This window comes from Mustela lutreola, chromosome 6 (genome assembly GCF_030435805.1).
Source record: "Mustela lutreola isolate mMusLut2 chromosome 6, mMusLut2.pri, whole genome shotgun sequence".
Lineage (NCBI taxonomy): Eukaryota > Metazoa > Chordata > Mammalia > Carnivora > Mustelidae > Mustela > Mustela lutreola.
The window spans coordinates 115,553,756-115,579,938 of NC_081295.1; the positions used below are offsets into that span (position 1 = coordinate 115,553,756).

At 40.3% G+C, this 26,183-nt stretch overlaps 1 protein-coding gene across 3 annotated transcripts in view; it reads left to right on the top strand.

Annotated features, from left to right (window-relative positions):
* KCNQ5 (potassium voltage-gated channel subfamily Q member 5) overlaps nt 1–26,183 on the top strand; it is a 548,158-nt gene that overhangs the window by 508,283 nt on the left and 13,692 nt on the right. For all 3 annotated transcript variants that reach the window (XM_059178458.1, XM_059178459.1, XM_059178460.1), the window contains one exon: nt 14,443–14,551. In XM_059178458.1, coding sequence (XP_059034441.1) covers nt 14,443–14,551 — 109 coding nt within the window. The remainder of the gene's footprint in view (nt 1–14,442; nt 14,552–26,183) is intronic.

Below are 26,183 nucleotides of genomic sequence, written 5' to 3' on the forward strand. Positions count from 1 at the left end.
TGAAATGATAAAATTAATGGAGATCGGATCAGTGGTTGCCGGGGTCATGACTACAGAGTGAGAGGGAGGGTTTTGTGGAGGAAAGGACGATGTGAGGACTCTCTGCTGTGGTGGAAAGTTCCCCGATCTTGACTATGTCCATGTCAATATCACAGTTGCAATATTGTACTATAGCCTTGCAAGATATTACCACCGGGGGAATCTGAAGAAAGGGTACACAGGAGCTCTGTACTATTTCCTACAACTGCATGGAAATATAGAATTATAAATTTAAATTTATGATTACAACTTATAAAATTGGAAGTTTAAAATAATAACTACAATCAAATAATCTCAGCCCTTTATGAAAGAAGATGATGGCTCCCTGTTCCGCGTTTCCACTGTACCCCCACGCCTCTGTTCCAAGCAACTCTATTTTTTGGCTGTTTCTCCTGAGGCTTATAAATTTCCATATGTTTGATAGTAGGTGTATATAACTAACTTCTGATTAAGCAGTTTTGAACTTTCTCTGTTTGCTTCCAATTCTGGTAAATGACGATTTAGGTGTTTTCTTTCTTTCTTTCTTTTTTGGGTTTTGGGTTTTTGTTTTCTGTTTTCTGTTTTTGCTATTTCTCTTCACATATCCTCCCATCCTTCCAGTCTAGGTTTTGTAAGATTTTTGGTTTGTTTGTTTTCATTTTTGTTTTTTTATTTTTTGGTTTTGTAACTTTTCAATAAGTCAAAATTCAGTGTCTACATGATGTGTATGTGTTATATTGCCCTACAGTTGTTTCTTACTTTTTGCTTTCCCTGTAGTAAGTAAATCTTCTTCCCACATCTTCCAGTCATCTCTCAATAAAATTTTCCACAGGATCAATTTCATCAGGTAATTGATCCATTGCATTGTGACAGTTCTTGGAAAATTCATCCTGGAATCCTCCATCTTCCTTTTCACTAAGCCAACTGTTCTCAAGCCTGCTGCACAGCCATTATCTTTTGAATTTCTTTTGATTTTTTTTTTTTTTAGATGGAATTCCCAGTTGATGGGGTCTCACGTTCATGTCTTTCTTGGTTTACTGTCATTTCAGATAGTAAAACTCTAATACTTTTTCAGGTAAAAAGAGGCTATGATGATGGAAGGCATGACTCTGACAGCTGTCAACATTCTTGTCCCTTGCCCTATGGGGACGGATGACCCTCTTCACCATACGCACTGTGATCACACGGGAGTTTTCCTTCACCATCATTCTTGATTCCTGCTGTGACTCCCATGCCTGCGTCTTCCTCTCTCTCTCACTTTCCTATTTTGACGAGGTACATTGCACAGTACATTCTTGAGAAACAATGAAAGAAAAGCGAAAAAAAAATAATTTTGACTTTGCATTTCTGAAAAGGTTTTTTTTCCCCATCCCCATGCTGTTTGACAGTTTGCTTGGTATAGAATTTTAGGCTGAAAATAATGTCCTTTCAGAATTTTGAAACGTTTGCTCCCCTGTGTGCTTGTTTTCAGCACATTGTTAAGCCTATAGCCATTCTGATTTTTGCATGTGACCAGTGGTGTGTTGTTGTTTATCTTTGCTAGCTGGTAGAATCCACGTTTTGTCCCCAGTGTTCTCGATTTTCATAATGATATTTTTTGGTATGGGTATATTTTTAGCCACCAAAGTAGATTCTTGAGGGGTCGTTTCGAACTGATGATTCATGATCTTCTGTTCTAGAATATTTTATCATTTGTTTCTTTGTTTTTAAGGATCTCTCCCTTCATTTTCTCTGCTGTGCCTTATGGAAATCCATAAGCTGTGCCTGTGGACTGGCCTTTTGATTTTCTTCCCTCATGTCTCGTTTTCCATCTCTTTATCTTTTTTGCTCTACTTGCTAGGGGTTTGGGGCAACTGCAGGAGTTCATGGTCCAAATTCTTACTGAGATTTTTATTTCTGCTCGTCACTGCTCAGGTTCTTTGTTCCTGTTGTTGCTTACTGTGTCCCTGTATTCTAGCTTCCTACTTTTGTTTCATAGATAGTCTCTTACCTTACGTCAGTAAAGATATTAATGGCAGTGTTCTGAATTTTTTTTTTCTTAGTTTGTTTCCTTCTAGTTGATTTTTGGTCTTTATCTTTGGGAAACTTTCTTCAGATATTTAGTAAGCCATACATTTCTTTTTATAATGAAGTGTGGAAGATGACAAGGGTGACTGGAATTTCTAAGCATCTGGTTGGGGATGATCACATTTGACCTTCACCATGGGTTGACCTGCCTTTGTCATAATCATGGGGAGTGTCTAGTGTCAGTACCTTTAGGTCTTTTCCTGGGCCAGTCACATTCTGCGGAGAATACCTATCTGCAATCTTGAGGATAAAGTTCCTGGTGCCATTGTTATGATGGCGAGAGGGTGCCCATGGGTTTCAAAGTTCAGGCTGTATATGGTCACTTGATAGCCGGGTTTGATGTATAACATGCCTTCTTCAGCTGTGCCTGGTGACCCCTTGTCCAGAGGCTTCCAGTTAGTCTCCTGCTGGAAAAGGAGAAGACCACATACCCAAGGCTATGGGGTACATTGCACACTACCTTCCTTGTCTTAGTTATTCCCAGAGATTCCTAGTGCTGCCAATTCCTGAGCCTTTTGAGTTTTCTGAAGTGTAAATTTTGTTATTTCTCAGCTTTTCCCAATGTTGGCATAGGGTTTTCTCTCTGGTATCAGCTAGTCAGTTACCTAACTTGTCCATCTGCTTTCCCACTTCCAAAATTATGTTGTTGCTGCCTCCTCTTCTGTTCCTTTTATGGGCTTATGTCTTTTTAAAAATAATCTCATCACTATAGCTTTAGTGGGTTTTTGAGGGATCAAGATTAAACTTGTATGTTCAATCTACCATCTTAACCCTGAAGGCAATGTCTGTCTTAATTGTATGTGTGCGCGTGTACATGTGTGTGCTCGATCATAACATTAAGTGTATTTCTTTTTTTTTTTTTTAAGATTTTATTTATTTGTCAGCGAGAGAAGGCACAGCAGGGGAGCAGCAGGCAGAGGGAGAAGCATGTTCCCCGCTGAGCAAGGAATCTGATGTCAGCAGGACATGATGCCAGGACTCTGGGATCTTGACCTGAGCAAAAAGCAGATGCTTACCCGTCTGAGCCACCCAGGTGTTCCCTAAGTGTATTGCTTATTGTGGTTAGAAATCAAAACAATTTGGTAACCACACTAGGCAATGCCAACAACAAAGTAGTCAAGTCCACTCAAAGGTTAACTGTATTTTCTCTTTACTATGAAAATTTTCCATGGAGTTTCCCTGTCTGCCTGCTTGTGATCTCTCTCTGTCAAATAAGTAAATAAAATCTAAAAACAAACAAATAAATAGATAAATAAAGGCATCTAGGGCAATACTTTCAGAATGTAATATTCACAGGATACTCTAGATGTAACTCTCTTTAGGCAGGTAGGTGGAGGCAGTGGAGGTGAAGGTAAGCTGCACTTTGTCTGGTAGTGTGTTTGTACCTCTTCACTTCTGTTATGGGTACTAAAACCAATCTGGGTCCCAAATTTTCTGTTTCATGTCAAGAATGTCATAACACCAAAATAAAATGAAATAAAATACACAGAAAGCACAGCTAAATTATGTTATCTTCAATTGTGCTAGCAAAATTTGCTATATAAATTGCATCTACTCTGGTTAAAAATTACACAGGAAAATGCAATTGCTTGTTCAAAATATTAACAATAGAACTTTAACTAGAATATTGCCTTAAAGATTCAAGAGGATATTTTATCTTGAAATCAATGTATGCTGCAGAGGTGTATACTTGGACTTTTTTTTTTTTTTAAGATTTTATTTATTTATCAGAGAGAGAGGGGGAGAGAGCGAGCACAGGCAGACAGAATGGCAGGCAGAGGCAGAGGGAGAAGCAGGCTCTCTGCCGAGGAAGGAGCCTGATGTGGGACTCGATCCCAGGACGCTGGGATCATGACCTGAGCCGAAGGCAGCTGCTTAACCAACTGAGCCACCCAGGCGTCCCTGGACTTTTTTTTTTCAATTAAAAAAATTTGGGGGGATTTCAGAATTTTTTTCAAACACTAGCATTTTAATTCAATAGCCTAGAAAAAAAATAACAGAAATATGTTCACAGATGCATGAAAATTTTCCTTATAACATGATTTTTTATTTCTATGGGAATTCAGTGAGATGGTTTCTGAATCCTTAATAATAACTCGTTTCTAAGTTATTTATTCCAAATCTCCTAAGATTCAGAATTGAGTAAACATTGGTCACATGACTGAAATTTCACACTTTGTCCCTACAGTATTAGCAATATAAGATACTGGGATAAGGCTCATGTTTGGAGAAGCACAAAGGACTGAATATTCCAAAAGTGACATGTCTCACTGTAATATATGGTACACTATGTCTCACTCTAATATAATTACATTTCTGCTAATGTTACATTGTTCCTGAAGAGAAAAAGAAGTCTCCATTGCCTTCTTTATTATGTTAGCATGGATGACTGAGAGAGCTAGAGAGAGTTCCCTCTTGCTTATTGTACTGATGTTAAATGTTCTTCTATTATTTACTGATTACAGACTTACAGACCCAAGAATTTAAAGTGGACCTATAGGCTGCATTACACCTAAAAATAAAAGTACCACATTTGATATTCACGCAACAAATAGCCCCTGATTTCTACTATGGAAGTTATTCCTTCTTTTACCTGGAACTTATTTTGCCTCTTAAATATTTTCATGGATCACTTTGAGAAAATCCTATTTTATTTTATGTTTCATAGTAAAGTATACTTATGGTATCCAGGTGGCACAGTCAGTTAAGCATCCGACTCTGTCAGCTCAGGTCATGATCTCAGGGTCTTAAGATCAAGTCCCGCATTGGGTTCTGTGCTCATCATGAAATCTGGTTGAAATTCCCTCTCTTCCTGTCCCTCTGCCCCTCCTGCTTATGTGCTCTCTCTTTCTCTCAAATAAATAAATAAATCTTTAAAAAAATAAAAAATATAGTTGACACACAATTTACGTTAGTTTCAGGGGTACAACATAGTGCTTCCTATTGGTATTTTGATAGGGATTGCATTGAACATATAGATTTTAACAATATTTGTTCTTCCAATACATGAGCATTGAATGTATTTTCATTTGTGTCATCTTCACTTTCTTTCTTCAATTTTATAGTCCTCAGAGTACAGGTCTTTCACTTCCTTGGTTAAGTTTATTCCTAAGTATTTTATTATTTTTGGTGCAACTTTCTTTTTTGTGTGTCTGACTGCTATGCCTGGGACTTCTAGTACTATGTTGAATAAAAGTGGGAAGAGTGGACAACCTCATCTTGTTTCTGATCTTTAAAAAAAAAAAAAAAGAAAGAAAGAAAGAAAAAAGAAAAACCTCTCAGGTTTTCACCATCAAGTATGATGTTAGCTATGAGTTTTTTTATATGGCCTTTAAAACCCCTATTTTAAAATCCTGTAAAAATTAAACATTATGAGGAAATATTGGATTTTTTTTTACAGTAGGATCTCAAAGTGTACCTAGTCATGAAAAATCACACAAAAAAGAAAAAAAAAACACTATAATATAAGAGAAAACAGGGAGGCCAAAATCCAGATTAAGTTATGCTTAGTATTAAGTTATGCTTTGTAATCAGTAAGGCCCACAGCTAGAGTAGAAGGGGGACCTCTCTTACCCTGACAGTTCTCTTATTAAATATTAGCACCTTGCTCCTCTAGGTGTGTGAGATACATCAGAGAACAAGATACTTGTCTTTGTAGATGTTACATTCTAGCAGGGAAAACAAACAATAAGCACCAACAAGTTAACTGTATGTCTATTAGAGGTTAAGTGCCATGGAAAAAAGGAAGAAGGAGAGAAAAATAAGGAGACACAGATTGGTGACATAGGGAGGTATGTGACCTCAGATAGGGTGGTCTGGGTAGTTCTAAAGAACCAATACAGAGCAGAGACCAAAGCAGCTAAAGAGCCTGCAGGCTTTCCAGAGTGGATTCCTCAAGGATAGCCCTAAAGAGGGGTGCCTGGCTTCCTTAAGGAGCAACTGGGAGGGCTGAGACAGAGAAGGGAAGCCTGGAAGGAAAAGAGCCAAGGGGAAAATGATGGGAAATGAGGACAGACAGGAAGTGGGGGAGGGACAGACCTACAGGGCCTTATAGCCCTAGAAAAGACTCGGGCTTTTACCCTGGGAAAAATGGGGAGCCATTGGAGACTTGCACCCAGAGAGACATGATCTCGATTTTCAAAGGATTGCTCTGCCCTAATGATCCTGTGTCTTAGAGGTGATTTAACCTTGCTGAGCTACACTTTCTTCATCTGTGAAACGAGCGTCACATTTCCAGGCTGGCAGTGTTCTATTTTAAGTCACAGTTTGTATTTGTAAACCACCTCACTTCCAAGAACCAAACGAACTACAGCTATCATTAATAAAATAAAGGGCCATGCCTCCAGGCCACAAAGTGCTCAAGGCAAAGGGCCTGAATCATCCGTCTCTGGACACAAAGTTGAGAGACTGGGGCCATCATGACCTCTCAACTGAACAGCCTCTTCAGTGAAGACTCTCGTCTCTTGACTTTCAGAGATGATTCACCTAGTAAACAAGAACACAGTGAAGTGCCGTCTACCCAACCATCAGGTTTTAAAATCCTAAATCCAGACATTATTGAACAGGGACTACTGTCATGGGGCCTGAGGGAAATGCTTCATTAAGCAAACATTCATTGATTGTCTTCTCTGCACCATGGAATGTTTTAGGGGTAGGAGGTACATGGATGAGAAGATACATGGTAGACAGATACATAAATGAAAAGACATGGTCCCTGCCCTCAGAGAGTCTACTGTCTAGCAAGGAAAGGGGCTTGTAAACAATCAAGTATAATACTATGTAAGACAGTCATAGAGGGGCATCTGGGTGGCTCAGTCGGTTAAGCGTCTGCCTTCGGCTCTGGTCATGATTTTCAGGGTCCTGGGATGAAGCCACAAGGTGGCTTTCTGCTCAACAGGGAACCTGCTTCTCTCCCTTCCTCTCCTCTGCCCTCTCCCCCACTTGGCTTGTGCTCTCTCTCTCTCAAATAAATTTTTTTTTTTTTAAGTAACAGTCCTAGAGATATGTGTTCACAGCCGAGGAAGACAGGGCTGAGTCAGTGTCAGGATCAGGCTGCATTTCATGGAGGTGGTAAACTCTTGAAGGGCTTGTAATTGCAGAGCTGAATTGAGACTCTAAGCTTTGTCATGCTTCCCTCTATAGCTCATCCTCTTTGCTTTGGGTAACTCAAAATATCAGTAATTGCTCAACTTCAAAATAAAATTCTAGTTTTCAACATGACACAAAACTTATATATGTGTGCTGGAATGTAAATGGTTTGTTCTGAATATTCTGATGTTCTCCCCATAGGGAAGAGGGCACCTTGGTTTTGTGGTGCCCTACACATAATACAGTGTATTAACTGCAAATTCAGCAGAGAGCCAACCAAAAAAAAAAAGAGGATGGGGGAGAATGGATGGGGTATATAGACAGTTCCCTTGGAGAAAGTGTCCAAAGGATAATTATGCCTAAGTAGCACCTGGAGAAACTGCTGCTAGTCTGGTGTGGCTGGAGCATGGGATGGAAAAGCTCTAATGAGGTGAGTTTGGATAAGGACCTCTGAGCTATCTGAATCAAGTCCCCCACCCCCACCCTGGGGCAACCGGAGATGTCCTCTTTGCCATCTGGGCTGAGAAATTGACTTTGACATTAAACATCAGATAATGCAGAAGAAAAGAGAGTGGAAGGGAATAGGCCACCATTTAATAGGCTTTCCCTCAAGAGTGTTCAAACGCTAAACAAATAATTCTCATTCTTTATTATCTCATTTAAAATTCAAAGTTTCTATGGTGAGTACTATTACTATTATTATAAGAGAAAAAACAAATTTTAAAAAAGCATTTGAAAAGAAAAACACCTAGAACGAAATATCAACTATCTGGAGCATTTTTCTAGGTTCAGAACCCAGTACAGCTTGTTGATGACTTAGCAGCATCTAACATATAACAGAAAAAAGGGTCTTAGCCAAGGACATAGTGAAATGAAATCATACTATTCCAGCAAGGCTCAAGGAGTTATTCTAAACTCTAGCTGGATTAAAGGAGTCACCTTTGGACTAGCACATGGCTGAAATGGACTCTCTAATTTTAGGATGATATTTAAGGTGTTGGGAAATGATCATGGGGAAAGGTAATTGAAATACAACCAGCCATAGAAGGAAGGAACCCTTGGAAAACAAATTATAATTCATGACAGAATGTAATAAATTAGTTACCATCCCCATTAATAGTGGCCATTTTAATGTGTTTATGCAATGGCTTATTCTACAGCACAGCATAATGGAACAGAATCATAATATGCTTCGTTTAAATTCCCAAAATAAAAGTTTATTGTAAACTTCTAGCCCTCACACTTTCACTTTAAGAATTACATTATAATAATGCTTTCCTTTAGGTTCTGGAACTTGGGAAGATTTTTTTTTTCTTCACTCATTGTTTTTCTATTTTTCAAATACTCTATCTCAAAAAACATATAATATTTTGTGACAGAAAAATATCTTTAAATTCCCTGTAGAATTTTAAAAGTAATACAAAATCATTTACAATTTCACACCCAATTCAGCTAATTTTATTTTTATGTATTCCATTCTAGCTGGTTTTCTTTTTATATATCATTGTACATAGTTATAATCAACATGAATGTTTCATTTCATATTTTAATTTTACTGAGTATTTAAAAACACATACTTTCATATTATTAAATTATGTATTACTATAAAATATATATATAATATATATAATAAAATATATTATTAAATGCTACTCATAATTATCTTTTTCATAGCTGTGTAGTACACCATCATAGTCAAATACTGTAATTTACTATAATTTATAATTTCTTCCTTTGGGACATTAACATTTCTACAACTATTTCTCTATAATGGGCAATAACATGGCTAACATTATTGCATTGAGCTCCTACCTTTATTTCTCTTTTGAAATTGTTTTCCAAAGAAAACTTCTCTGGTGTAAAGTTATAAGATCACTGATTATAAATTTTTGTCCAATTTACATATTTACTAGCAATGTCCGATTATACCAGATTCACCTCAATTTTCTTAGCAGTAACTATTATTCTTTGCTAATTAAATTGGTAGAAGTCCATACTTTCGCATAACTCTAATTTGTATTTTTTTATTTCTAGTTAGGTTGAATAGTTTCCTGATATTTTTTGATACCATGAAGCGATCTCTTCTGATAGACTTATTTCTACATTTATATTTTGGATTGTGATCTATTCACATAAGCTCCTTACTCGTTATAAATATTACACCTCTTTATATCTTTCCATTTTCTTCCCAATCAAGCATTTTTCTTTGCATTGTAATTTAGTTATTTTAGATAGTAACAATCTCTGTATTCATGATCAAACTGTCAGCTGTCTCCTTTGTAATTTCTTCTGCTGACCTAAGCATCAGGACATTATCATTCCTCTACAGACAGAACAAATGTTTTCTGCAATGTTTTGACAATTTGATTTTATTTTGATCTATGAACATGTAAGCTTCTTGTGCATAAAAACAGTGGTGACTCCTTTCAAAGAGAACAGTGCTAAGGCCTGTAAAGAGTGGGGTTTTAGGGACGCGTGGGTGGCTCAGTCAGTTAAGCAACTGGCTCTTGGATTTGGCTCAAGTCATGATCTCAGGGCTGTAAGATCAAGCCCCACTTGGGGCTTGGTGTTCAGCAAGTAGTCTGCTTGAGAGTCTCTCCCTCTGCCCCTCCCCCTTGCTCTCTCCTTTTCTCTCTTTCACATAAATAAATAAAATCCTTTAAAAAAGAGAGGGGATGGGTTTCAGATGGATGAGGAATAAAAGCAAGAATCTGAAACCTGAGTAAAAAGATAAAATCTTGCTCCCATATCACGAATTTGTCAAGGGATATTTTTAAATTCTTTTTCTCTCTCTTTTTTTTAATGATGCAATCATTTATCTTGTCTTGTGAAGCACCTATATTGTCTCAAATTGTTCCTATGCACTCGTGGTGTTGGGGGAAACATGGAGAATTAGTCCAAATCCAATGACAGACTAGTTGGATATACTCCTCAGCTCTGGCTGAGAGAAACCATGGAATGTCATTTTTTGGCCTGGGTTCCAGCCCTCAGTTTCCTCGTGTTATTGGTCCTGAAGGTGTTCTTTATATTGAGGGTTGTTTGGTATTTTTTTTTAACACCTCCCAGCTGATTCTAACATGCAGGCAAGATAGAAAACCATTGTAATCATTTCATCAAGAAAGGTAAAAAGAAATCTAACCCATAAGAGGAGATGATCAAGAGAAAGAACTAGAAACCACTTATTTTTTTCATAACTATCTGCATCCTGATGGCAGAATTTCATAGGGGGGACAGAAAAACGGTTTTTGGACATAGCAGAAGTTTCCAGAATGTTCTTTACTTCCTTTCTCTTCATAACCTAAGGTTCACATAGTCTTTTCCAGACACTGAAATAGATTTTCCAAAATGTAGGAGAATGAGGTATTTGAAAGCAAATTTTGAATATTGCTAATTAATAAGAAACAGGAGAGGGTCGGGATAAATAAAAGGTAGTATTTTGAAACTTCTTTTTTCTCCAAGCATTGATCTTCCACTGAGGCAGACTCACCACACCTGGCAGGATTGTCCACAGGGAGCAGGACTTTGGGGAGCATCTCACTCTATGGCACCTTGCTTTTTGTGATTAGCTTTTCTGCAGACCGATGCTCACATGAGCTTGTATACCCTTAACCTACATCTCCCAAAATGCAAGGGCAGAGAGCCAGATGTGTGGTTGGAGAGCAGAGAGCCACACCTTGGCTGAAAAGGTAGCCCCACCCAGGTGTCTTAAAATTCACTAAGGGTTTTAAGCCTCTAGGAATCATGTGAAAGACATGTGATGTGTTGTTAACCTCCCTGGAAAGAAAATGGACATCTCAAGATAGTTATGAAGGAGAAAAGCAAAATTTTCCCCATTTTTGAGGCTTTGAAATAAGGAGAAAAATTTCCCAACTCAGTCCTTGCTTCAATGTATGCCAGCGAAGATATATTTCCTATTCATGTGTTCTGAACAAACCTACAAAAAATGTTTTTTAAAGCCTGAGAATTTAATTTATGCCTTGAACCATCAAGTTCTTATGTGTAATAATATTCCACAATAATGTTCATTTGGATATGAGGCAGTTGGTGACTGACTCCCATCTTCTGCCCAACCTGTTCCTAAACAGAATGGCTAAGCCGAAGCTCTTATTGGGGTTCAGGAAGGACAAAGGTGAGGTAGAGCAGGACACTGACTTGTAATCATTTGGAATGTCCCCAGTGTCATTGACAGTGTGAACATTATGATTTCACTGTCTTGACATTTGTGCTTATTGTGACAGTACACACCTGCTGATAAAGTTTTCCGTTAACTTCATAGTTAAAGGACCCTGTACGTTATGCTATTTAATTGTTTTGGACATACATCATTGTGTGAGGGTTACTTATATGGTATTTTCAAGTAGATAAGTCATTGGTAACAGGCATTGAAGGATCCGCCTTCCCTGTAGCCTCTCCAGTGTTCCCCAGTTTTCAGAGATAAAAACATGGGTCTCTATGAGAAGTGCCTCTCGCTAGAGTTCAGATGAGGGAAAGCGGTCACATGCCTCTTTTCTGAATGGCAGCACAAAATACTTCTGTAAATGCGGCGTCTGGGTGGCATGGTCAGTTAAGCGTCTGACTCTTGATTCTGGCTAAGGTCATGATTTCAGGATCGTGAGATCGAGCCCCATGCTGGGCATGCACTCAGTGCGGAGTGTGCTTCAGAATTTCTCTCCATCTGTCTTTCCTCTTTGTGTTCTCTCTCTCTCTCTCTCCCTCTCTCTCTCTAAAATAAACAAATATTTCTTTTTTAAAAAGTACTTTTTTGAGTTCTGTACTAGGAATCCTGATAAGTGCGTTATTTGATATTTCCTTTAGGGAGCTAACATCTGGGTATCTCAGAAGGTTCCATAATGGCACATGGTGATCATCCAGCCTGTGTGTGAACCCCTGCATCTCTCACCCCACACACCCTCCTCGCAACTCCAGGGTATATGTATTTCCAGGTCCCCTTTAGGGTATACACTGGCTTAGCACATGGCCATGGTAACCACACTCCCCCGAATAGGGTTCTCTCTTGGTGTTTGGGGTCACTTCACCTGAGACCATGAGAGCATGCCGCACACAGCCACATGGGTGCAAATATAATGCAAGGGAAGGGAATGCAAATGACAACAAGAGAGGAGACAGACAATTCTGGAAGGAGGCAGAAGAGAGACTTAAGAGTCAGTCAGTATTTACTAGTGCAGCTCCAAAACCCAACTGCCAAATTTAAATTCTCATTCTGTCACTTACTCTTCATTTGTCCTCGAGTGCATTTCTCAGCTTTCCATGCCTCATTTTCATGATTCATAAAATAAGGGATAATAATACATACCTGTTGTGGGGCTTGAAGCCATTAAAGTTATTGGCACATAATTAGACTTCCCCAAAAAGCACTTATTAGTATTATTGTCATCATCCTTGTTGTCCTTGAGTGAAGATTTGGCAATGATGGAGAAAAGTTTTCCCAACTGTGTTCATTTCCTAGAGATGCCATAACAAATGACCACACACTGGGTGGCTTGAAACAACAGAAATTTATTTTCTCACAGTTCAAGAATTCAGGATGTCTGAAATTAGGGCATCACCAGGTTTGGTTCCTTCTAGAGTCTCTGAGGGAGAAGGCATCCCCTACTTCTCTCAGCTTCTGGTGGTTGCCCCAGATTCTTGGTGTCCTTCCTTACAGATGCATCAGGCCAGGCTCTGCTTCCATCTTCTTTTTGTTCCTGTACCTTCTCCTTTTCTGTCTTATAAGGACCCTTCCATTGGGTTGAAGGCCCACCCTAATCCAGTATGGTCTCATCCTGAACCCTACCTTAATTACATCTGCAAAGACCCTTATTCCAAATAGTCATATACTGATATTCCAAGTGGACATGAATTTAAGTCCAATGCTACTCAGCTACTTTAGCAATTGAAAGCAGGTTAGGCTCAAATCAGAGGAAGAAATTGCCAACTGCTCCTGGAAGAATGTCATCTAACCTTGGGCATGTTGTGCATTAAAAAGGGCTCTGTTGCATAGGTGGTCACTCAAGCGAAATGGGCCAGCTTCCCTCAAGCGCATCACTGAGTCAGAACCAAGGGTCAGGCAGAATCAACACGTGTCCTCTCATTGAAACTGTGGCAGACTTCTCCGGAGAAAAGTCTAACATGCCCAGCAGGGATAGGCTGCACCGACAAGGCAGCACACGTGGCCAGCTCTTTCCCCTGCTCTCTCCTGACACGTTGCACGCCACTGCTAAACCCACCACTGGAACCCTGAAAGCATTCTGACACTGGGTGATGCAGTGTCAGAGCCTGGGGGAACTGGATTTTAGCAACACGCTCTGCAACTCACTCGCTCCACTGACCTCCTGTGTGGCCTCAGGTAAGATACTTACCTTCTCTGAGCCTCAGTTTGGACTTATAAAACCAGGCATAATATCACCAGTAACGTGTAGAGTGCGTCTAAACAAGAGCACTAATATCGGCGGAGGCTTCCTTTCAACGCCGGGCATGACTTTCAACGAGTGGTTACTGTAATTTTCATTATTGTGAGGCAGCAGTTCTGGCTCTCCCTCTTCCTAAGCTTGAGGGTAAGAAAGCCCAAAGGACCACGAAGCAGAGATGTGAAGACCCACGTACAGCTCTTCCCATCCCCACTCCTTCCACTCTTGGCACACGGGAGACTCGGCAACCACACAGTAAAGATCTTGACTAGGTGATGCCCCAGCTGCCGTCCAAATATAAACACCACTTCAGTGAATGGACTTCCGTGAGCCCCTCAGGATTGCGAACCCAACCGAGACAAAGTCTCTTCCTTTTCATGACTTAGCAAAGGAACACTGGGCTGAGCAAAGACAACAGAAAGCAGCGTAGTGCTTTAGTGTAGCTCAACATTTAAAGAGGCTTAAATAGTATTTGGAAGCTACATAACACATCTCTCATGAGTGTGTTTTTATCACTTGATTTACTTATTACCAGGGTAATATATATTCATCGTAGATATTTTTAGAAAATACAGCCAAACAAAAAGAATAAAATCATTGTTAATCCCAGATAGATATATAGAAATTTTAAAAGTAACCAATTGTGACGTTTCTCAGTCCTTGGCCTTCAACGTCATTTTAACGGCTTCCTAGGATTCCGTTATATAAATATATTAATATTTATTTAACCCATCCCCCGTTCCAGAAATTTACACATCTCTTGACTTCCAAGCTTAGTCTCTGAGATCCCCTCTGTTCCTGTTCAGCAAACATATTTGCAGTTGCTGTAGTGGTGTCTTTAACTGGCAATTTTCTCTTGCAGCCGACACGGCGCTTGGCACTGACGATGTGTACGATGAGAAGGGATGCCAGTGTGACGTATCCGTCGAGGACCTCACCCCACCACTTAAAACTGTCATTCGAGCTATCAGGTTGGTGGAAAACCTTTGACAAAATGATCCAAAGATCATTTGAATTATTTGAATTAGTATATTGCTGAGTTATTTTTCCTGCACTAAACCTCCTGAAATAGTTTCTCTGTTCCTGTTCATTCACATGCCTATTAAATTCTGAAATACATTTTCTTTATACAAAACTCTACTGTGTTCGGCACAAAATGTGTTATAAAAGGAAGCGAGATTCGGAATGCCAGGCCATGCCGGAGAGATTCCCTGAGAATTGACTTGTCGTGAGAATTTGTAGGCTTTCGGGGCATTTTGTGTATAGACGTAATTGGATTTATAAAATTATTTTTATGACTTGATATTCTGATCCATGGTTCTGTATCTTACATCAAAGAAAAATCCCACTAGGTTATTTCAAAACGGGTTGAATTCTGAATAGGAGAAACCTGAGGTCCTCTGCAGTGACTTGCTCCTCTCTGGCTGAATGCTGATTTTTTGGCTTTTAAGATTTTATTTAAATTCCAGTTAGTTACAACGTAGTATTAGTTTCAGGTGTGCAGTGCAGTGATCCGACACTTCCATACAACAGTGCTCGTCACAAGTGCCTCCTTGACCCCCATCACCCACTTAACCCATCTTCCCCACCCACTTCACCTCTGGTAATCATCGCTTTGTTCTCTATAGTTAACAGTCTATTTCTTGGTTTGTCTCTCTCTCTCTCTTTCCCCTATGATCGTTTGTTTTGTTTCTTAAATTCTACATATGAATGAAATCATATGGTATTTGTCTTTCCCTGACTGACATATTTTGCTTAGCATAATACTCTCTAGCTCCATGCACGTCATTGCAAATAGCAAGATTTCATTCTTCTCATGGCTGAGTAATATTCCAGTGTGTATATATACCACATCTTGTGTTTTTTTTTTCTCAGATTTTGGGTTAGGGTTATGATTAGGCTTAGGGTATGTACCTGACATCCTGCATTTCAGAGACCTCTCCTGAGGGTTTTTTAGAGTTAGAGATTAGGGGTTTGAGTTTAGGAGTAGAGTTAGAGTTAGGATTAGGATTAGGATTTGGATTAAGGTTAGGGTTAGGTTATGTGCCGAGCATGCTGCAGTTCAGAGATCTCCCCAGAGAATAAAACCCCAGACTTCTGCTGGGATGAGAATACAATGGGCAGCCATCCACCGAGATGAGGCAAGGCGGGGACTTGGGGCTCTAAATACGCTTTAAATAGATACTGAATTTAAAAGCTGATCTTAAGGAGTGCCTGGGTGGCTCAGTCTTTAAGCGTCTGCCTTCAGCTCAGGTCATGATCCCATGGTCCTGGGATGGAGCCCCGCATCAGACTCCCTACTCAGCAGGAGGCCTGCTTCTCCCTCTCCCCCTCCCCCTGCTGTGTTCCCTCTCTCGCTGTGTCTCTCTCTGTCAAATAAATAAAATATTTTTTTAAAAAGGGAGGGTGCACCTGGGTGGCTCAGCAGGTTAAGCCTCTGCCTTCAGTGGCAGGATTGAGCCCTGCATCAGGCTCTCTGTTCAGCGGGAAACCTGCTTCTACCACCCCCCTCTCTGTGTCAAATAAATAAATAAAATCTTTTAAAAATAATAATAATAATAATAATTTAAAAATATAAAAAAATAAAATAAATTAAAAAGCTGATGTTTATATACTCCTTTTCCAATGACAGAATCTAATAGAGTACCCAAGGCAACTTACCTTTATATTTCCAGGATCCACTCACTCCAAAATTTAGGATCTGGACTAAAGAAAGTGCTGCAAACTCAGCCTGCCTAGTTTAATCCCTTTGGGAGAATTTTAATCTGTCCCTGAACCCTGAGTGACTTTGTTGCAAAGAAATACCTCTGATCTTTTTGGCTCTCTCTGCCTCTTACCAAAAAGCCAGAAGAAAACTTAAAATATCCAACCCAACTTAGCTATCCAGATACTTAGTCTAATTTCAGAGATCAGCATGACTGATTCTTTACTTCTATTTTTAGTTGGTCATTTTGTATCGTTAGAAATTGCTTTACTTGATGTTTGGGAATCACTGGGAAAGCAGAAAAGAGTTTAAAGATTTTGATAAATGTTTGTTAAGGCAAAGAAAATCACGGTTGATAAAAATGCGTACCCAAGAAGATACTTATACCTTGTCTGTTACAGCACCCTAAAAAGAAATAAAACCAAGTAACTTCTCAATGGAACCCTAGAGCAACAAACTATGGGTGGAGGACCGCACCTCCTCACTGGCCCTGGACCATCCTAGATGATGCCTCTTGTCTCATCATAATCGTTCATTGTTAATATTCCCTGTGTTTCTCCAAGTATCTCAAGTTATATGACCTCCCTACCCCTGGGGAACCTGGATGCCTTAGGTAATATTTCAGCCCAGAAAACCCGAGAATATGTAGCAAAATGATGGTTGAAGCCTTCAGTTAAAAGGGACAGAAAGGATCTAGAACTGCATTATCTGATACGGTGACCTGTGGCCACATGAGGCTAGTAAAATTTGAATTAATTTAAATCAGACTTAAAATTCAGTTCATCAGGGCGCTTGGGTGGCTCAATCAGTTAAGCAACTGCCTTCAGCTCAGGTGGTGATCCCGGACTTCTGGGATCTAGTCCCGCATCAGGCACCCAGCTCCACAGGGAGTCTGCTTCCCCCTCTGACCTTCTACCCTCTCATGCTCTCTTTCAGTCACTTTCTCTCTGAAATAAATAAATAAAATCTTTTTTAAAAATTCAGTTCATCGGTGGCACTACCCACACTTCAAGTTCTCAAGAGCCACAAGTGGCTGCTATACTGGGCTCAGAAGACACTGTGTATTTGCATCACTGCAGAAAGTTCTCTTGGGCATTGCTGGTCAAGAAGTCACCTTGAAATTCTTCACATTCATTCATTCCATCCCTCAAAGACCCTATAGTGAAGATGGGGCAATTCATCCACAGATTAGTCTGACTTGCAACAGTACAGTAAAATTTTATCTAATGGGAACAGATTAGGTTTCCTAAAAGTCATACTTAACCCAATTTGTTCATTTCCCAAGACCTTCTGAAGCTTTCTGCTTTTGCCTCACAACCTATAAAAAGAATTGTGAGCCACAAGAAAGAAAACGAAATAGGTTTATTCTGCTAGCTAAGCACTTCAGCGGCTGCTCGAGATTTACTTTCCGGCATCCTCTTGAAACATGCTTGATTTTTGTGAAGTCCTTTGCAGAATTCCCTTGCTTTTCAGAATTCTTTCTTGGTTCTTACTTTTAACGGGACTTTATTATTTACGTGTATCTCCTTTTTGTGAACTGGAGCTTTCTGCTTGTCCCTGTGTGACACTCAAGGGGGATGTTTTTCTCCCCCGTATCTTGATTCTGAGTTCCCCTTAAAATTCGTGGATTCTCTGAAAACGCAATAGCTACGCTCAGTAGTTAATAACTTCATTGGAAATCTTCAACTCGTGATACTACTTAATTTCTAAAAATACATGATTAAAAGACCCACCAGTACAATTGGCAGTTCTGAAAAGGAGTTTGCTGTTGTAAATCCCTAAATCTTATGCAGAAGTGTCCTTTTCTTCAGCCCAATTAAATGAAAAAAGCTGCATAGCCGTTGACAGGAATGTCTTTGGCCAGAACGCACCCATTTCTCGCAGCTCATCTAAAATGCTATTGTGTTTGTCTGTGTTATTGCTTGCAAGCATGAACCATCCATTATTCACCTCTAAAAGAGCAATTTTGTTTTGGCATTTTTCTTGTTATTTTTTGGTGGTTTGATTATTTAAGATGAATAGTTGAATATGCCTTTTGCCCTCCAGTAGCTCTTAGAATAATAATGGTTTTTCCTAAGAGCCAAATTAACATGAAGATGTATAACAGAAAATATGTATTGCACTGCAAGGATGACAACACGGAAAACAAAACCACTACATCCCCCAGGAGCAAAACAGGAGCTCTTGCTTTGGTTATTAATATTTACTAAGCATCTGCCATTTTCTAATTTCTAGTTATTTTGGGCAGTAAAGATTTTTTGAGATGACTAAGGCCACTGTCTGAACTTGTCTGGATTATGTTATCCAAATGCACTTGGAGACTTTTTTTTTCAGTGACTGACGTCAGTTTTTATAGTAACGAACAATGGCTATTCTTAGACATTTCCAAAATATGTCTTAAAAATCAGAAGAATACTTAGTTTGTATAATTCCTCCAAGATTATCACAGATTATTCTCAAAATATTATTTAGTGGGAGGGCACAGAGTTGCTGGAAATGTGTTTTAAACTCATTAATGGGAGTGACGATTGTACTTATTTTTCACAAATGTTCTATATTTTGTTAATAATTTAATACCAACAATGTTAATTTTCATTTCCTTCACTCATAGAAATCAGTCTCTACATATGAGGGGAGCTTGGGTGGCTCCATGAGTTTAAGTGTCTGCTTTCTGCTCAGGGTCCTGGGATGGAGCCCAGAGTCAGCTTCTCCCTCTGCGCCTCCTCTCCCCCTCTTGCTGGAATGCTTTCTCAAATACATAAATAAAATCTTTTATAAATAACAAAGAGAGGGGCACCTGGATGGCTCAGTGGGTTAAGCCGCTGCCTTCAGCTCAGGTCATGATCTCAGGGTACTGGGATGGAGTCCTGCATCGGGCTCTCTGCCCGCGGGGGGCCTGCTTCCCTTCCTCTCTCTCTGCCTACTTGTGACCTCTCTCTGTCAAATAAATAAATAAATAATCTTTAGAGCTAAAAATAAATAAATAAATAAATAAATGACAAAGAGAAAGATGACATTAGCAGGGAAGTAAACAGATTGACAAGCAAATTGATAAACTCTTGAAAACAAATTGACAAGAAAATTGATAAACTCTTGAACGTTCTACACACTCACTTTTCATTATATCATGGTGTATTCATTTGCTAGGGCCGCCACATCAAAATACCACAGTTTGGGTGGTTTCAATGACAGAAATTTCCTTTCTCACAGTTCGGGAGGCTGTCAGCAGGGTTGTTTCTTCTGAGGCCTCTCTCTTTGGCCTGCAGATAGCCACTTTCTCTCTGCGTCCTCACATCATCTTTCGTCTGTGAGCCCACAGATCTGCATCCACATCTCCTCTTCTTTTTTTTTTTTTTTTTTTTTTTAAAGATTTTATTTATTTATCAAGGGGGGGGGGAGAAAGAGAGCACAGGCAGACAGAATGGCAGGCAGAGGCAGAGGGAGAAGCAGGCTCCCTGCTGAGCAAGGAGCCCGATGTGGGACTCGATCCCAGGACGCTGGGATCATGACCTAAGCTGAAGGCAGCTGCTTAACCAACTGAGCCACCCAGGCGTCCCCACATCTCCTCTTCTTATAATGACACCACTCAGGTTGGAGCAGGCCCTTCCCTAAGGGTCTTATTTCAACTTAATCACTTCTTTTAAAGCCCTGCCTCAAACTACAGTCACGTTTTGAGGTACTGGGAGCTAGGGCTTTAACATATGAAATAACAATTCAGATAACACGCGGCAAGATACAGTTTTCCTATCAATGTTCAACAAATACTTTCTAGGGGCACCTGGGTGGCTCCGTTGATTAAGTATCTGCCTCTGGCCCGGGTCATGATCCCAGTGTCCTGGGATGGAGCCCCACATCAGGTTCGCTGCTCAGCGGAAAGCCTGCTTCTCCCTCTGCCCTTCCACACCTCTAGTGCTCTCTCTCACTCTCTCTCAAATTAGTAAAATCTTAAAAAAAAAAAAATACTTTCTCAGACACAATATCAAAATTTTCAGATTAAAAATAAACCCATCAGGGGCGCCTGGGTGGCTCAGTGGGTTAAGCCGCTGCCTTCGGCTCAGGTCATGATCTCAGGGTCCTGGGATCGAGTCCCACATCCGGCTCTCTGCTCAGCAGGGGGCCTGCTTCCCTTCCTCTCTCTCTGCCTGCCTCTCTGCCTACTTGTGATCTCTCTCTGTCAAATAAATAAATAAAATCTTTAAAATAAAATAAACCCATCAATTACCTTATATATGTTCCCTCACAATATAAAACATCTGAATATCTGAGAATATCTAAAGAGGTTGACCGTTACCTTTCAAGGTTTTATTTAACATTGTATAAACACTACATAAGTCAGAATCTTGCATAATATTTCCCACAAAAATTAATATAAGCTCATTAATTCAAAATAATTAATATAAATAAATAATACAAAATAAATAATAATAATTGCTTAAAGTTATATCCAATAACTTTATATTTGTAAAAAAGTAAAAAAAAAACTCTATATTTGTAAAAAAAGTTTCAGAGTACTAATTTTCATAATATTTTTATTTGAGTATAGTTGACACACAATGCTACACTATTTTTAGGTGTACAGTAGAGTGATTCAACTTCTCTGTAGATTATGCTAGGTCCACCCCAACGGTAGCTGCCGTCTGTCACCATATAATGCTATTACATCTTGTTGACTATACTCCCCATGCTGTGCATTTTATTCCTGAGACTTATTCATTCCATAACCGGAAGCCCGTACTTCCCATTCCCTCTTCACTCTTTCAGCCCAGCATCCCACTCCACTGCCCTCTGGCAGCCATAAGTGTGTGCTTGGTATTTATAGATCTGATTCTGCTTTCTCTTTGTTTGCTTGTTTATTCATTTGTTTTGTTTTTTAGACTCCACATATGAGTGAAATCATCTGGTGTTTTCCTTTCTCAGTCTGACTTATTTCACTTAACACTATACCCTCTAGATTCATTCATATGGTCACAAATAGCAAGATAGTATCCTTTTATGGCTGCATAGTATTCTATTTTATATATATACCATCTCTTCTTTATCCATTTGTCTACGATGGACACGCAGGTTGCTTCCATATTTTGGCTGTTGTAAATAGTGCTGCAATAAGCATAGGGGTGCATGAACCTCTTCAATTAGTGTTTTGTTTTCTTTGGGTAAATACCCGGTAAAATTACTGGATCATATAGTATTTCTATTTTTAATTTTTTGAGAAACATCCATACTGTCGTTCACAGTGACTGCACCAATTCACCTTCTCACCAACAGTGCAGGAGAATTCCTTTTGTCCACATCTTCACCAACGCTTGTTCTTTCTTATTGTTATTTTAACTCTCAGAATAATAATTTTTAAAAAATAAAAAGAAATGTTTGTATTTGTTTTCCTGTACTGGACTGGCTAGATAAATTCTGAGATAGGCATACCAAGGCTTCAACGAAGTGTTATGTGAAGGATTTATTACGTAGTTGCAGAATGAGCTCTGGCCACTAAAATGATGCAAAGCTAACCTGTCTCTTCCTTGCATTTTTAACAGAATTACTAACGAGATCCTCAACAGCTGTTCTCTTATCAGATTGTTTTATGCAACTATTTCTGTCAATTGTCAAGAAATGAATCAGTACAGGGGCACCTGGGTGGCTCAGTCGGTTAAGCAGCTGCCTTCAGCTCAGGTCATGATGTCAGGATCCTGGCATCGAGCCCCACATTGGACTCCCTGCTCAGTGGAGACCCTGCTTCTCCCTCTCTGTCTGCCTGCTTCTCTGCCTACTTGTGTTCGCTTGCTCTCTCTCTCTCTCTGTCAAATAAATAAATATTTAAATCTTTAAGAAAAAAAAAAAGAATAAAAGAAGGAAAGAAAGAAAGAAATCAGAACACCATACAGCCTATTCTTGTAAAGATAACCAAAACAGCCCAATGGAGTTACTCATTATTCTGAACAGAAATGACCGAGAAGTTGATTGCATCATGTTCTTAACTTCTCTTAATATACCAAAGCAGTAATCACCATGCCTGCTGAGTTTCACTTGTACACAACATTTTATTTCCCAGGCCAAACCAGCCTTCTAGAAAATCAAAGGAATAAATAAAGAATTCTTAAGTTGAAGCTGCAGCCGACTTTCCCCTGGTATCATGAGCACATTCTACCCCCAGCCCCCACCCTCCTGAGAGTTGCTCTGAGGAGTGATCCAAGAAATGATAGCCTCTGTGCAACCTTGAGCAACCCATGTCACCTCTCAGTGCCCCATTTCCTTATTGGTGAAGTGAGGAGGGTAATAGGATTGACCTTGTAGGGCTGAGGGGGGGATTGATTGAATTAACATTTGCAGAGCACTTTGAACAGTGCTGGGCACAGGGTAAGCACTACGTAAGCTGGCTATTATAACCTTCACATTTCTGGGCTCCATATTGCCTTCCCAGTGTACTGCCTACTCTGCTCTTCCCCTGCTTAGGCCAGACCCTCTCCTTTCTGAACTCCGCCGATATGTCACAGGAGAGGAGCGCTTCTTTCTCTCTTTTCAGGGGTACTCCCAACTTCCAAAGGTTTGTGGCCTTCCCTGCCTGCACCCTCTTCCCCAGAAAGCACTTGCTGTCGCCTCTTGAAATTATATCCTCACCACCTGTGCTGAGGAATCACTCAGAGCAGCATCACTCAGGGCGGGAAAAGCAATCTTTCCACCCAACCACAAGGCAATGTTCCACGTAGCTTGCTGCCTTCCCAGGAACCCTCCCAAGAAAAGGACTGTGAAAGGGAGAAGCTACCTCTCCTCTCCCCTCCCAACCCCACCCACACAGAGGCCTGGCTATAAACTCCCCCAAAGAATCCGTACATGGACTCTAAAACATATATATATATACGTTTTACATATATATATATATATATGCACACACATATATATATGTGTATATATATATATATATATATAGAGAGAGAGAGAGAGAGAGAGAGGGAGGGAGGGAGAGAGCGCTTCTACTCTGCACCAGACACCAGAATATACATTAACAAGAAAGATGGATCCCTGCTTAGAACCTTGAAGGGCTGCCAGAAGAAAAGTCAATTATGATGCCAAGCGACAGATCACTGTAATAATAGAAGTCTGGGCTATTTGGACAGATAGAAAGTCAGCACTTACGTGGGAGATGGCATATAGGAAGACTTTCTAGAAGAGGGGACATCCTAGAAGAGATCTGGTGGCTTTGTAGGTACCAGCCAGATTACTAAAAGGGGTGTGAGTTCAGGCAGAGGGAGCCGCAGTTGCTGAGAACCAGATCTGAAGACGGTATCAGTGCTGGTTGGGTAGAGAACATGGGGAGGAGAAGTTAGACTCAAGGGAGGAGCAGGCACCATTAGAGCAAGCCGGAGGGCGTGGAGATTAAGTATAGAAATAAGTTTGTCGGCCTGGTGATTTATTCTGATACTTAGGACTATGACTCACTGCAAGGAATGGATTGGAAAGAGGGGACCATTGTTGTTACCGTACCTGGCTCTGCACGGGGGCCCAGCCCATGGCGATGAAGAGTCCTGAAGGACAGAGTTCAGAGCCCTTCAGACATGAGAAAATGACAGGATTTGGGTATTTGCAGGTTAGAAAAGACAGAGTGAAAGAGCAGGAGGAATCAGGAGGGGACATCTGGAGGGAGCAGGTCAGGCAGAGGCTGGCTTGTGGGAAGAGGGTGCGTTGTTGCGACTGGTAAGCTTGTAGGGTCACCGTGGGACCCAGCACACAGGTGAGGCGGGGCTTCAGAAGCCCAGGAGAAAAATCTGGAATGGGGACTAACTTGGTAGCCATGGGCACAGACATAAATGCTTTGCAGAAGTGTCACCTCAAGGGGGGTGTGGGAGTGAAGACAGAAGGTCACCACAGGATTTAAGGCTCACAAACCTGGAGGGAGCTGCCAAAGAAGAAGGCTTTGGTGGAGGCTAACACAGCAGCCAGACTGTTGGGGAAAACAGGAGGGGCGCGCGGAGGAGGGGCCAGCGGACAGCCCGCTGAGCCGGGGACGGGCTCCACTGTGTTCAGTTCTGCTAAGAGGTCAAGAAGAGAAAGTGTGAGAAGGTCCATCAGCGTTGACAACCGGAAGGTCGTCAATGACTCTGGAGAAGAATTCAGTAGAGGCAAAAGGGTTTCAAGCCAGATGGTAAACAGAACATTTTTCTAAATTATCTATCAGAATCTTTCACTCTAATAAGAACATAGATAAAACGTCAAGCATTTCTTTGCAACTAGCAAAGGCTCATCAACTCTGCTGAAATGGCTCAGATTTGATCAGCAAAGAGAAGAACCATGATGGCTTGTCAGAGTTGCTCAGGCGGGTATGCAAATCAGGCCTTGCTGTAACCCTGGGTTGGGCAACAAGGTTTTCCAGTTTCCTCGCCCTTGTGTTCTTCCTATTCTGAAGGGCACGTGCAGGACCATTGCCTGGACTGTCCCCTAAAATGCATACTCATCTCTGAATCCTTCTCAAATCTCGCTCCATACTTCAGACAAGAATACTCCACAAATAGAGAAGCAGAGGCACATGTTTGCCGTTGTGGGTTTTTGTTAAACCTACAAGCTGTTTAATCATCACCCGTTCTTAATTTTGCTGATAGCGTCTCTGCTATTTTAGCAGAGGTGATGAGTCTTTGTTTGCAAGTCACTGTTAAGACATTCTTGACAGCCAAGTCTATGGCATGTTTCAGTAAGGGACGCTGCTACAAGAACATTTTATGGATCATTTAACACATATTTTTAAAATCAGCTAATATAGTCCATGGAATATTCTTTTTTGCTTGTTTCTGTTTTGGAGATAATTGCTCGTGGCCACATTTTGCTCGGAGGCTGCATTAAACTAATGTTTTCTTGGAAGACACACTTACTCTGCAGCATCTAATTTCTAACCTTTTATTTGGTTATAATTTAAACTGAAACTCCTATTCATTGTTATGACTAAAAATATTCAAGAGCAATCAGTGGGTATGGACACTTTATTTATTTACTTATTCATACTTTAAAATGTATGCAGAATTTTATACTCCTAGGGAAACAAAATTCCCAAATTTAGTTACTGGATCAATGCTCACAAAATCCTAAGAGGAGAGTTAACTGTTTGTAGACTTGCTTGAATCTGGAAGTTCTTGCTTAGGTTCTACTATTCTTATCCCCCTTTAAAAAAAAAAAAAAAAAAAGGTATAGGAGAGCCTACCAAATCCTGAATATAAAACTCAATAATAACAAGTATTAGAAGAACGATATCCATGTGCCAGCAGTTGCGGCCAGAGAATAGGTCCTGTTCCCTAAGTCAGCCAGGTGGGAACTTACACAATAAGGCATCTAAAGGACTGCGTAGAGGGGTGCTAATTTACACATCCCCAGCAAGGATTGGAAGCCGGAAAATGAGATTGGTCAGTGCATCCAGGAGCTCCTCTGTCTTCTTAGTCACTGGCTAGTAGCCCAATGTAACATGAAAGAAAGGTAAAGGAGTCTTGGAGATATAGTTCTATAACTAGCTTTGAAGGATTTTCAGAGTCCAAATATATATATACGCAAATCTGCATTACTGAGTCCTGTTTATGTGTTAACAGAGAAGTAACATTAACAAATCATCCAGGGGCACCTGAGTGGCTCAGTGGGTTAAGCCTCTGCCTTCAGCTCAGGTCATGATCTCAGGGTCCTGGGATCAAGCCCCACATCGGGCTCTCTGCTCAGCAGGGAGCCTGCTTCCTCCTCTCTCTCTCTGCCTGCCTCTCTGCCTACTTGTGATCTGTCTGTCAAATAAATAAATAAATAAATAAAATCATCCAAACAAGTAACACGCATGCCTTTAATGGTGACCCCCAAATATCAAGTTCCACGGTTCTCATCGTCCGACAAGTTTGCTCAGTGATCAGCACCACCCATCCCCAGACCAATCTCTGAAAGGC